At 50.5% G+C, this 13,879-nt stretch overlaps 1 protein-coding gene across 2 annotated transcripts in view; it reads left to right on the top strand.

The window, feature by feature from the left end:
• ADGRD1 (adhesion G protein-coupled receptor D1) overlaps window positions 1–13,879 on the top strand; it is a 125,171-nt gene that overhangs the window by 26,264 nt on the left and 85,028 nt on the right. For both annotated transcript variants that reach the window (XM_047697578.1, XM_047697577.1), the window contains 5 exons: window positions 450–629; window positions 3,956–4,210; window positions 6,975–7,039; window positions 7,779–7,934; window positions 11,343–11,402. In XM_047697578.1, coding sequence (XP_047553534.1) covers window positions 450–629; window positions 3,956–4,210; window positions 6,975–7,039; window positions 7,779–7,934; window positions 11,343–11,402 — 716 coding nt within the window. The remainder of the gene's footprint in view (window positions 1–449; window positions 630–3,955; window positions 4,211–6,974; window positions 7,040–7,778; window positions 7,935–11,342; window positions 11,403–13,879) is intronic.

Below are 13,879 nucleotides of genomic sequence, written 5' to 3'. Positions count from 1 at the left end.
TTGCAGGAAAGGTTGTAGCAGGAGTTGCCATAAAGATGCTTCTGGACCAAGAGGAGGAGCGAGCGTAGGACGGTGCCGGTTATCGGTGTCTGTGAGGTTGGCGATCACTAGGTTTAGCTCGGATGGGAGCTCGATGCTGGTCTGGTGACCTGGGACAAACAGGCCTCAGTGTCCTCATTTGCATAGGTGGAATGATCACGGGGTTGCCGTGATGTTGAAAGAGATAATTCGCTCAGAACTCTTGGGAAAGTGTCCAGCCCTTGGTGAGCTTTTCATAAATGTGGCCTGTTGTCATTGCCCGTGTCTCCTGAATTGAACACGCATTGTCTCTAGAAGGGGAGAAAAGGCTTTTCACATGGAGAATAAGGGGCACAGAGAACCACCTGCTTCTGGGGAGGGGTCCCTTCTGCTGTCCGTCAGTCTTGACCCTGTCCCCTTCCTTCCCTCAGGGGTCACGTTTTCTTTCTTCTGGAAGACACAAGGAGAGGCGTCCAGACCGACCCCTTTTGCTTATGGGGGACAGGTCATTTCCGACGGCTTCAGAGTCTGCTCCAGCGGCGGCAAGGGCTCCGTGGAGCTGTACACGCGGGAGAACGCCATGACCTGGGAGGCCACCTTCAGTCCGCCAGGTAAGGGCCCGGCCTGGCCTCGGCACTCAGGGCTTGCCGGGGGAGATGGACCAGAGAGGACCGCGTCCTACAGCGAGGCGCCTGTGCTCCCTCCACCCCCGCTGTGTGCCTGCCTCGGGTTGCCTGATGCGTGGCCTCTGCTGCCGTGTCCTAGAGGGAAGGTGTTGTTGGGACGTGCCCTGTGAGGCCCAGGGACATGAAACGCAGTAGTGGACACCAGGTGCTTAGCATGATGGCCACTGTTTCTAGTTCTCCCTCCCTCCCATTCCCTCCTCTCTCTCTCCTTCCCTTCTCTTCCCCTTCTCCTCTCCTCTCCTCCCCCTCATTGTCCCCCTCCTCTCCCCCTGCTGCCTCTTTCTTCTTCTCCTGCTCCCCCTCCTTCCCATGCCCCCCCAAGTGGTATAGACTTGGCAATATTTAGAATATGCTGTGAAAATTTTTTGGAACAGAGGCTGAAGACTGAGGGAGGAAGGGTGATCTGGAGGAGAGGACTGGGAGTGGTGGGGAGGGGTGCTCTGGGACAAGTGCGGGGCAGCAGGCGGCTGTGTAGACACTGGGGGTTTTGCAGGTGGGTGTTGTGGGGTCTTCCTGGCTCTGTCTGGAGATTCCTGTGTTCTCTTTGGCATGAGATCGGGTTGTGCACTGGGCACGAGTCAGAGGCCTGGGGCAGGAAGATGGGGGAGCAGAGGGTCTGACTTGGAAAGTGGACTTGGGAGAGAAGTATTGGGGTAACGTTGAGGGGGAGCCCAGTCCGGGCCGGGCACTAGGAGGGAAGCACGGAGCGGGAGGTGGGAAGAACGAAGGCCTCCAGCAGGAAATGATATCTTTGAGAGATTCAAGGACAATTCATTTTCTGGCCCATTTAAAGAGGCTGTGTGTCCCAGTTGTTTAAGACATGGACGACACCGGAGCCGAAGTGGCTGGGTAGAACCCTCCTCTGCACCCGCCACCTGTGTGAGCCGGGAGCCTTACTCGTTCTCCCCAAGCCTGACTCTCCACCTCGCCTCTGCAAGAGCGCTAGGAGAATCGTGCCTATTTGCTTTCTCTGATCCCAGGCCAGAAAGACTCTTGGCCCCCTCCCCCACACAGAACAGCCTGTACCTCATTCATGGCACTTATCATGTTCTACCCAAGTCAGGTTCTTCTGCAAGAGCCTTATCTCCGTGTTCCTTGGGGCTGACACATTATGGGGCATCTGGTAGGTTTCCTCAACACGTCCTAAGGTAAAGTCTACCGAACTCTGTTTTCCCACCCAGGGAAATGGGAAGAATTGTAAACATTTCTGCCTGGAGATACACTCTCTGTTCACTGAAGAAATCTGTTATTCTTGCTTTAAACTCAAAGGCAATAAATAATACTTTGGACCCATTTAGGACCCAAGTGCTCTCCAGAGACTCAGGATTAGGAAGCGGCCCAGCCCTCGGAAAGAGCCTGAGTAATTGCTGGGTGGTGATGGACTGGTTGACTGATAGAAATTTATCTTTTTATTTTTATTTATTTATTTATTTTTAAAGATTTTATTTGTTTATTTGACAGAGATCACAAGTAGGCAGAGAGGCAGGTGGAGAGAGTGGGGGGAAGCAGGCTCCCTGCTGAGCAGAGAGCCTGATGTGGGACTTGATCCCAGGACCCCGGCCGGGATCATGACCTGAGCCAAAGGCAGAGTCTTTACCCACTGACCCACCTAGCTGCCCCAGAACTTTATCTTCTTAAAAAATTATTTTATTTTTCATCAGGATAAGTGTACTTTTTAATCCCCACCCACCCAACCCCTAACCCCTTCCCCTCTGGTAACCACTCATCTGTTCTCTATAGTTAAGAGTTTGTTTTTTGGTTCGTCTCTTTTCATTTTGTTTCACAAATCCCACGTGAGTGAGATCCTACAGTATTTGTCTTTCTCTGACTTATTTCCCTTAGCATTAGATTCCCTAGCTCCAGCCCTGTCATTGCAAGAGGGAAGATTTCACGTTTTTTATGGCTGAGGAATATTCTGTCATATGTACCCACCACGTCTGCTTTCTCTGCTCAGTCCACGGACACACGAGCTGCTTCTGTGGTTAGGCTGTTGTAGACGATGCTGCCATCAGCAAGGCTGCACGTAGCCCTTTGAATTCATATCTTTGTATTCTTCGGGTAAATACCCAGTAGTGCGATTGCTGGATCGTAGGGTAGCTCTATTTTCAAGTATCTGAGGAACCTCCATGCTGTTTTCCAGAGTCGCTGCACCAGCTTGCGTTCCCACCAACAGTGTAGGAGGGCTCCCCTTTCTCCGTGTCCTCGCCAACACCTGTCGTTCCCTGTGTTGCTGATTTTAGCCATTCTGACTGGTGTGAGGTGGGATCTCACTGTGGCTCTGATTTGCATTTCCCTGATGATGAGCGATGTTGCACACCTTCTCATGTGTCTGTTGGCCATCTGGATGCCTTCTCTGGAGAAGTGATGGTTCATATCTTCTGTCCATCTTTAAAAATTGGATTATTTGTTTTGGTTGTTGAGTTGCATCAGTTCTTTATATACTTTGGGTACTAACCCTTTATTGGATATGTCCTTTGCAATTATCATCTCCCATTCCATACGCTGCCTTTTGGTTTTGTTAGAGGTCTCCTGTGCCGTGCAGAAGCTTTTATTCTGGTGATGTTCCAGTAGCTAATTGCTGGGTGACTTAAGGTGATGCCTGGCTCACGGTGGCACACACCCTTTGAAAGGCTGCCCTGCTCCTTCCAGAAGCAAGCCCATGAGATGCCTAACACAGCACTTGCCAAACAAAGTGAGGCCCTTCGTGGGGCAAGCTGCTGTCAGAGTCTGAGGAACATTCTTCTTATTGGCGACTGTGGTTCTCGTGGCAAAGAGAGTGAGCCGGGAGGGTGGTCCTACCGTGGTCCCACCATGTTGGTTGATATCACATGTCCTATGTCAGAGCAGAGGTGGACACCAACTGCTGTGAGCTGAATCAGGCCCACAGATAAGTTTTATTGTCAGATAAGTTTTATTGACCTGCACTGTGATGGCCTAGGCAGGACCAAAAAAAATTTTTGAACAAGTTATAACTGTTAGCTATTATTTCATCTTAATTTAGAATAACAAAGGATCTAATTTAAAATAGCAAAAGGTCTCTTTGGACTGCTTCTGGAGTTTTGGGGATAGGGGTAATTTCTTCCCTCTGCTTCTTTCTGAGGAAAAGTCAGATGTACATTCTGACCCATGTGAGGACTCACCAAGGTCAAGAGTGACTAATCATCTCAAGAGGCAGGTGCTTAACAACTAGGAGACACACACATGGGGAGCTCTTTCCACATCAGCAGAACAGTGATCTTTGCTCTTTCTAGGTCCCTACTGGACTCATGTCCTGTTTACATGGAAATCCAAGGAGGGTTTGAAAGTCTACGTCAACGGGACCTTGAGCACCTCTGACCCAAGTGGCAAAGTGTCTCACGCCTATGGGGAGCCCAGCGTCAACCTCGTGATAGGGTCTGAGCAGGACCAGACCAAGCGTTACGAGGACGGAGCTTTTGATGAGTTCATCATCTGGGAACGGGCCCTGACCCCGGACGAGATCTCCATGTACTTCACAGCCGCCATTGGTTAGTGGGCATGTAGGGGAGGGCGCGGGCCAGCTCTGCCCTCTCTGGGAGGACGAGGCTCCTTCTGTCCACCTCCCTTCCCACCTCGCCTCACTCCTCACTCTCCTGAGGCAGCCATCTGCACTGCAGGCGGTGAGGCATCCTGATGAACTTCAGAAATCCAGCCGCTTCTCCAGAACACCTGTTCCCTAAGATGGAGGAACTGGCAACTTAGAGGAGAGACCCTGAGAGGAGTATCCTACGGGTCACCGGGGGGTTTTGAGGTGTACCTGGTGGGTGATGATGGACAGCTTTGGGAGCAGACATTCCAGGCCCATTAGTGCATTCGATCAACAAAGTTTCAGCCAGTGCTTCCTGTGTGCCAGACCCTGATGGGGCCCTGGGAGCCCCGAGGATGCCCCTTCTTGCTCAGTACAGAGTGGTTGTTCAGAGATGGGACCCAAGGGACAGGGAGCCTGGGTTCAAATCTTCCCTCAGCCTCGATGAGCCATGGGACTTGGGGGTCACCTCTGTTGAGGTAAAATTCAGGGAAGAGAAACTCAACCATCTGAAGGTATACAGTCCCCTGGTACCTACTGTGCTCACCACATTGGGCAGCTGTCCTTTCTGGTTTTAAAACCGTCTCTTCACCCAGAAAGGAAGTCCAGTACCCAGTACTTCTTGCTCCCTGTGTCCTCCTCCCAGCCCGTGGCCGCCACTGATCCTTCTTCTGGGTCTTCCACATACACGGAATGGTAGCAAGTGACTTTCTGTGTCTTAATCATTCCAAATCACAACATTCTCCTTTGTAACTGGGAGGAAACTGCGGGATGGGGGCTCCACGGATAGACAGTGACCAGGGTAAGGCATCAGCACAGTGCCTACACGTGGCAGGTTTTCCCAACACTTTCACTGTTTGAAGATTAATACTTCCTTTCCCTTCATTTGTTTTCATTCTTCCAACAGCTGAACACACTGATTCTTTATTTTAACATAAAATAATCTGCCAAAAAATGACAGTCGTTCATAAACATCCGTTGGTTGGCCACTGCGCTGACAGCAGAGATATGTCAGGACCAGGAGGTGGAAAGCCAGCCTCCCCTCGGGGTCCAACAGTGAACCCCTCAGCTGTTAGGACCCTGTGATTACATGACAGAAAACACAACTAAAGTGATTTGCGGCAAGAAGGGAATTAAACAGTTTCACACAATGGAAACAATAGAAGAACATCTGCTTCAGGACCAGTTTGCTCTAGGTGCTCATATGTATCACTAAGATGTGTTTGACGCTGCTCCTTCTTGTGATGCCAGCATGGCTGCCATTCCCTCTACGTTCCCTCCCCATCCTCAGCAGAAGGCGAGAGCTTCTCTTTTTTGCCATCTCCTGCAGCAGGGCTGCCCAGGACTCTCGTTTGGCCAGAGTGATCCCTGTGTTTCCCTGGGGGCCGAGCCCTGTGCCCGGGGGCTGCAGAGTATGCTGATGGCCTGAAGCCTGGGTCATCGTCTGCCTCTGGCAGAGGCAGTCATGACAGTGGGGTCAGCTGCATCTGCAACTTAGAGGAGAGGGACCCCCAGTGACTGGGGCTGCAACTCTTGGGAGCAGGGCACAGCTGCTGTGCGTGCAGGACGTCTCTGTCCACCCCCATCTTTGAAACACCCGTTTTTCACTGAGAAGGTGGAATTCATTCCGTATATATAAGTGACATAAGGACAAAATATAGGTCCTGTACAATACAAAAGATATTAATCTCCTGCATTCATAGCCTAAGATTCAGAGATTTGTCCCTTTGAGACCAAGATGCTGTCTGTATTTGTGTTACTGAAAGCCTCCAACAAAGCCTGGTTTCCTGATACTTCACCGCTTTATTAACCCTGGAAAGAGGTGTCACTGTTGCTGGCTCCTGCAGCTGTCTCAGCGAACTCGTGTGCCCAGGACATCCCAGGGCTCGGATGGGGAGCACCAGCCCCACACAGCACAGTGTTTCAGGCCATGTTGCTGTCTGTGCCCTGTGAAGGTGGTGTCTGAGTTTGGGGGTGATTCAGGAGAGGTGTTGCCTTAACCCTTATGTGTCCCAGGAGCACATGCATGCATCTTTGCTAAACCAGAACTATACTCATCACACCCCATGTTGCTTGGGGACCTGGTTCTAAAGACTGGGCATGTGACATAAATCACATATAGAGAAAATGACCAGAAGTCTCTCGGACGGCCGCATCCAGCCGTCCATCAGAGCCAGGTTTAACATAGCTGTAATAATTTATGATTAATTAACCAAATAGAGGAGAAAGAACTAGAATCCTCAGGGTCGAAGGGACTCAAGAGAACAGTCCTCCCCACCCCCGCCACTTCATCTCACTCCATCTGTCTGGGAGGGAAGCTTGACCGGACGGATTGTTTGTCCTTGCCCAAGACTAACAGTCCTCTGTGTTCCATCCCCAGCTGGTCCCGATGCGGTGAGGGCGATTTCTTCTGGTTCTCTCTTTATTTGAAATCGGTAAATGCTTGTATAAAATCATCGCTTTATATGATGACTTGCATGAAGGGTGTTCAAAAGCAATTTGAAACATAAATAGGAAAGTAATGTGACCTGGGAAAATCCATACCATCTGCCCATTAAGCTGATTTATTAGCCGTTCATCTTTCCAGCAGCATTCCTACTCAAAACATTCTCAGGCTGTCTTGGATGTGTCTGAAGCTGGAGAGTCCTGAGTAAAGACAGGCCTTCCTTAGGGCGAAAGACGGACCATGTTTCAGTCCCTAATCAAGCGTTACTGATTCTTTCCAGGAAAGCATGCTTTGTCGTCTTCGACACCACCAAACGTCTTCATGACACCCCCAGCCAACACCGTGGTAAGCACATGCATTGATCTCCGTCCCCCTTCTTGTGGAAGCCCTTCCGCTTAGCCTGTGTGCCAGGACCAAATTCCACTGGACAGTCTGGCTCTCTCTTCTTGGCAGTATAGTGTCTGGGAAGAAATCAGCCCTGGAGGGGAAGCTAGCTTTGGCACTAACTCTGGATGCTCAGGCTGACGGAAGGGAAAGCCCTCTGCTTCTTGTGGTCTGTGGCCTCAGGGGCCAAAAGGAAGTCAACCAGTCTGCCCAGGGACACAAACACTGAGACCATCTCTGGGGCAGGCGGCACAGTGAGCAGAGAGAAGGGGGGACCTGTGCCGAGGGTCGTTTTCTCTTCGTGCCCCTTCTCCCGACGTTTGAGGGAAGATCAGTCCATACAGAAACGTTCCCTTCTGGAATTAGTACTTGTAATCCCACCACTTTCCCTTCCTTGGGGACTCTAAGGGAAAGGGAGGGCACAGACTCTCGTACCTTTGGTGCAGGTTCAAATGCCAGTTCCACGTGTATTTCTGGGTGAGCTTCCTTGCGCTTGGTTTCATCTCTCAAATGGGTGCGTATTTCTTTGAAGTAGCTGAGGGGGTGAAAGCTCAGTCTGTGTCAGGCAGTCGCGGAGGTGCCTCCTGGTACACCGTCGGCACAACCGCCGTCGTCGCGGGGCTGTAAGAGGGCACGCAGGACTTCCGTGGGACTCTCGGCTTTCGTCCCCGGCTGGAATCACGCCTGTCATTTCTTTCAGGTGCCCGCCAACGCTTACCGTCCCGTCATAACCAACTTGACAGAGGCAAGGAAAAACTTCCAGAGTCCAGGAACCATCCTGAGCTACCTGCGAAACGTGTCCCTCAAATTACCCAATAAGTCTCTCTCGCAGGAAATGGCGCTGAACCTCACCCAGGTAAAGCTACTTGATTTCTGTGCCTGGCCCGTCGGGGGTGGCAAAGTGCCAGATCCTGACCTACAGGCGTGTTTTGTTCAATCTGCACAGAGTTGTAGGAAGTCGGGAACTCGTACGTGACAGTCTGGGTTCCAGACTCGTCATGAGCCCCTGGGTAGGGTGGCCTGTCCCGCCAGCTCCGTCCAACTTGCTGGGGCCTCCTTCGGCTCTGCCCCGGCTCCTTGTGGCTCCCGTCTCCACACCCGCCCGGCCGCCCGCCATCTGGGCGTGCAGCTCCAGTTCCAGCCCCACTGCCTCCCTTGGCGACAGGTGAAGGGTGGGACTGGGTCTTGGAGGGTGTAGCCGCGGGAAACTAGACCACATCTGCACACATTGTGACCCACAGTGCTGTGACTTACAGGTCAGCGGGAATTGCCAAGTTCACCTAAAACACTTAGTGAATGTGCCATTGATGGCATGGAATCAAGGTGCTGCCACTTCTCGCTCTCCTCTAAACACCCTCCAGGTCGAGGTAGAGGGTCTCTGGCGGGTAGAGGGGGAGCACCGGGGTTCTGGGCCGAGGTGGAGAGAGAAGTTCTGCCTGGGCGGGTTCCTTCCGGAAAGAACAGCTTACAGGTCCGAGCAGGGTGCAGAGGGCTGGATGTCCCTCAGTGGTTCCCTGCCCTGTGTCCTCGGTCTCTGCCCTGCTGTGATGTGGGGGAGACAACAGGACACTCAGCTTGGGGGAGCCGCGTGCATTCATGTGTGCTGATGACAGTGGTGTTAGGTGAGCACTCTGGAAGGCTTGCTGGCAGAAGGCAGACCTGAGGAGCGCGTGAGAAGATGTCCTGGGTGCCCAGGCGCCCCGAAGAGGAAGGAGGGCCCCACTCGCCTTCCTGCCCCTGTGGGTTGGGGGGGAGGTGGCTTCTCAGGTGTTTCCATCCATCCCCGAACCCTGCCCATCTCTGATTCGATGAGAAATAATATCCAGTTTTCCCTGTCCTGGCTTCCCACCACTGGCAACTAGACAGGAAAATGGCGAGAAGTCATTTCCTGCGCTGGGTGATAAGGGGCCCGTTAGCCACATCTGGCTGGGGAGTCTGTGAACTGTGGTGAAATCAAAGTCAGATGTGAGACATGAAATCCAGGCTCTAAAGACTTTTTTTTTTTTTTTAAGATTTTATTTATTTATTTGACAGAGAGATCACAAGCAGGCAGAGAGGCAGGCAGAGAGAGAGGAGGAAGCAGGCTCCCTGCTGAGCAGAAAGCCCGATGTGGGGCTCGATCCCAGGACTCAGATCATGACCTGAGCCGAAGGCAGCGGCTTAACCCACTGAGCCACCCAGGCGCCCCAAGACTTTTTTTTTTTTTTAAGACTTTATTTGACAGGCAGAGATCACAAGTAGGCAGAGAGGCAGGCAGAGAGAGAAGGGGAAGCAGGCTCTGTGCTGAGCAGAGAGCCCAATGCAGAACTCGATCCCAGGACCCTGAGATCATGACCTGAGCCAAAGGCAGAGGCTTTAACCCACTGAGCCACCCAGGTGTCCCCAGGCTCTAAATGGGACATATACACCGGATTCCTAACACTTAGGAGAAAGAGAAGAACATAAAATATTGAATTGACAATTTTGGTCTTGGTAATTTAGAAATATGGGGCTAAGAAAAAGACATAGAATTAGTTTGAAACATATAATTAGTAGAAACATAATTAGTTTCATTTGTTTACTCTTTACTTTTTAAAATATGGCTACTAGAGGCATCCCGGGTGGCTCAGTTGGTTAAGCCCCAAGTCTTAGTTTGGGCTCAGGTCATATCAGAGTTCTGAGATCAGGATTCTCCCTCTCCCTCTGCCGCCCCCCGCCCAGCAGGTGCATACACATGTGCAAACAAATCATATGGCTACTAGAAAATTTAAAAGTGGAAATGTGGCCGGCATTCTATTTTTATCCCACCAAACTGCTCTGCTAGAGTAGGAATCAGCAATTTATCGCCCTTAGGCCAGATCTGGTGTGTTGATTGTTTTTGTAATAAAGTTTTATTGGAATATGCTCATTTAGTTACAGTGGCCTGTGGCTGCATTTGCACTACAATAGCAGAGTTGAGTGTGACAGAGCTGTATGGCCTTCAAGCCTCAATACTTTACTAGGTGATCTTTCTTTCTTTCTTTCTTTCTTTTTTTTTTTTTTGAAGTGCAGACTCTTCTCCTAGATTATAAATTCTGCCCACTAGACCTCAAGCCCAGTATTTTGTTCGTCTTTTGTTCATAAGGTCTTGCCCTTCAGGGTCTTAATCAGCATTTATCAGATAAAGGCAATGAAAGAGTGAGGAGTTTTGAGGATGAATTCTCTAGATATTTGGTGCCTTAAAGTGTGAGGAAGAATGTGATTTATTCTGGAGACGGCAGTTTGGTGGAGATATGGGAGACTTCGATCATGATCTAAGGTTTTGGTTTTTCTTTTAAGATTTTATTTATTTATTCATAAGAGACAGAGAGAAAAAGAGAGAGAGAGGTAGAGAGGCAGAGAGAGAGGGGGAAGCAGGCTCTGTGTTGAGCAGAGAGCCCAGTGAGGGGCTCCATCCCAGGACCCTGAGATCATGACCTGAACCGAAGGCAGAGGCTTAACCCACTGAGCCATCCAGGTGCCCTGGTCAGGCTTAAAGTTTAATTCTGTGTCTATAGTAGGAGACAAACAGTTAAAAGGCAACATGAGGAATATGGACTGGACTAGGTGTCAGGCAATAGAGAGTGGTGAGGACTGGGGTGCACGGAGGAACACATATCTGACTAAGGGGGCCGCTCCCGCTTCACTTTGGCCAACAGTGGCCGTGTGGGACTGTGGGCCGGGGTGGCCTGAGCTTCTGCTCTTCTCCAAGGAAGCCGGAAATGCACATATTTTCATTTAAATCTCCCCACTTGAACATGTTAAAAGCTAATTTACTTTCTTTAGAACAGTGGTGAGCCAAACCGAACATGATTTTAAGCTGATCCGACCAAGGGTCTCTGAGTAACTTCTTTATGGAGAGGTGGTTTCCAGGGAGCACACATGGTTCTGTGTCACTCAGCTCCGCTACCCAAGGAGGGCATGTTCAGCGGCTCACGGCTCATTCACCAGTTCACTCAACAGGCAGTCCCGAGGGCCGCTTCACTCTCCGGGCCCCGTGCTTCGGGGTTTCTCTATGACTAAGCTGTGTTCAGTCTGACATCTGTCTGCTTATCACTGACGAGCGGCTCGTCACAGGGAGTGAACAAGGTGACAGCTCTGAAGGACTTTGTAAAACATGACCTCTCGTGCTGATGGGAGCTGTTTGTCTTTATGACCGTATGTAAAACCCAGCCAGTGCTTGATAAGACACGGAGAAATCAAAGGTCTTGACATGTTGAGCATTAAGGATACGTGCTAAGCAGTGTCATTTTTTGTCTGCCTTTAGGTTTTCTTAAAGACCATGGGAGAGGTTCTTCAACTGCCCAGTTGGGTCGATGTGTCAGAGGTAAGGAAAAAAAAAAAGAACATTTTTGGTTGTCAAAATGTATGCACTTTGCCAACCGCTGTGTCTTCCTAGAAGTGGTGTAAATATGGCCCAATTCACATTTCTGAGAGAAATGATGCACCTTCCAGTCTTGCCATCGGGGTCATTAGAGCTCATTTTGGCCAGATCTGCAACTGAGTTCAAGGGCTGTGTCTTCTGTGGGGCTCAGGAAGTGTGCGTGTGTCACTAATGAGTTATCCTTCCCAACTCTCAGCTGGGAAGTAGCTGCCTCTCTTCATGAGGAGTGTATACTAGGTTGACCTCTATTTATAATTTATTATTTTTTAAAATATTTAATTTATTTATTTAACATACAGATCACAAGCAGGGAGAGAGGCAGGCAGAGAGAGAGGAGGAAGCAGGCTCCCTGCTGAGCAGAGAGCCCGATGCGGGGCTCAATCCCAGGACCCTGGGATCATGACCTGAGCTGAAGGCAGAGGCTTTAACCCACTGAGCCAGCCAGGCACCCCTATTTATCATTTTAATAAAATATTTTTTACCATCACATTGTTCTTGAGTGGTAAGAAAAAAACATGTTTTATGTCTAAAGATCCCTAGATTAAATGAAAAAAAAAAATGGAACATGTGATGATATGTTTCATGATCATAAACATAAAAACCAAAAAAAAAAAAAACTTTTCATTTCCCCTGAACTGCAAATAATTAGAAAGGAGAATGGAATATACTTTTTTCTTTTTAAAAGTAACTGCATTGACTCCACAACATGTAAACAAAACAAGTTTACGTGTTGTGGAGAAGGCGAACTGCTGATGACAAAAACTTTTAAAAAGAGCCGTCAACCGAAGCCCTAAGGCGGGCTGTGACTGTGAACCCTCTCGTGTACATTCCGTCCCACACACCGCTGTCAGATTTAATCCGGTTGTCTTTAGCTACGTGCAGGACGGTTTCCAGCGACAGGAGGCACATCAGGCAGCCCAGGCTAGGTTGTGCTGCGGCGACAGAGAGACCCCCGCATTTCAGTGGTGAAGCACAGTTGAAAATTCTTCTCACTCCTGCAAAGTCCCAAGTGGGTCCGAGGAGCGTTTCCTCAGTCCGTGAATTTGGGGTCCTGGCTCTGTCCATTTTCTAATGATGTGGTCTCACTGCGTGAGGTCCAAGGTTATCTGGCAGGCTGGACGACTCCGAGCTGCCTTCCTCAGCAGAGTCGCAGCCACACTGGTGTGGGATTGAAGTGCTCATTCTCCTGAACCCCTCTGATGTTTAAACAGTATTTGGCAGTTTGAGGCAGAAATGCTGTTCATGAGACTGCAGTAGGTTTTGTCTCTGGACTTTTTTATTTGAACAGTTTCAAAAGGAACAAGATGCAATGAACATGGGCAAAGGGAGGAAGAAAAGAGAGGACCTGCCTTTAAGACTGATACTGTCTTACCTAGAAACAAATTCTTTTTTAAAAAGGCACGACCCTCCACAGTCCACACCTTCCGGGAGGCGGGGGAGTCTGTACAGGGCCGGGAGCCCTGGAAAATGGCCAGTGGAGGGCCTGAGCAGACCCATTTCATCAGCGTCATTTTAAAGTGACTTTCTCTGAATGCTGTGTCACAAGATATGAATAATCATGAAGCTCTTCAGACTCAGGCTGGCTGTAACGTGCCTTCTAGAGAAAGTATGAATCAGCTACCGCCCAGCAGAAGTGCACACCCGAGACGCAGATTTCCATGTGTTTGACTGTGCTCGGCTGATTGAAATCAGGCCACAGGCCTCAAAAAAAATGTCTAAAATTGGCCTCAATGCTCTCTTCCCAGCTATTAGATTCTCATGGCATGTGCATCTGTGAGAGAGCGCTAAGGATCCTTAGCAAACACACGCCTTCCAGAAAGGCGGGAAGGAGGGAAGGGAGAAGGGAAGGAAGGGAAGGAGGGAAGGGGCCTGGCGGCAGAGAGGCGCAGCCACCGTGCCCCCGAGGGCCTGAGAGGCCCTGTCCCCAGTAGTGGTGTGTCTGATGATGGGGGCGGAGCTCAGTCTGAGCAGTCCGCAGAGATGCGGAGTGACCAGGAGGGACCCCCGCCTTCTTGGGGCAGCATCCACTGGGATCCTGTACGCGTTGGGAACTCAGAATGAGTGAAGAGGGCGCTTGGAGGGAAGGGGTGCACCAGGCAGGTCAGACGGGATTTGGGGTTCTGACAACTCCAAAGCATCCCTCCCCTGCATGGACGCTGGGATGAAGCTTCTGGTGTCCTTGTCCTGGAGGGGACTTGGGGACAATCAGCCCCCTCCTCCTGAAACAGAAGGGGTTAGGGCAGGCCGGTCAGAGATTACAGAGGTGAGTTCTGGGTGCAGCAGGGCGCAGGTCTCTGTCACCTGTGTCTAAGCATAGAATCCACACAGCCAACGACCTGGGTGACCGGGGATGTCTGTGTGCTGTGAGCTCAGCCGCGTGGGCCTCGCCCGTGAAAGGTGTGGTGCTGGGGGCTATCCCC

Source organism: Lutra lutra, chromosome 12 (genome assembly GCF_902655055.1).
Source record: "Lutra lutra chromosome 12, mLutLut1.2, whole genome shotgun sequence".
Classification (NCBI taxonomy): Eukaryota; Metazoa; Chordata; class Mammalia; order Carnivora; family Mustelidae; genus Lutra; species Lutra lutra.
This window is presented reverse-complemented; position numbering and strand designations above follow the sequence as displayed.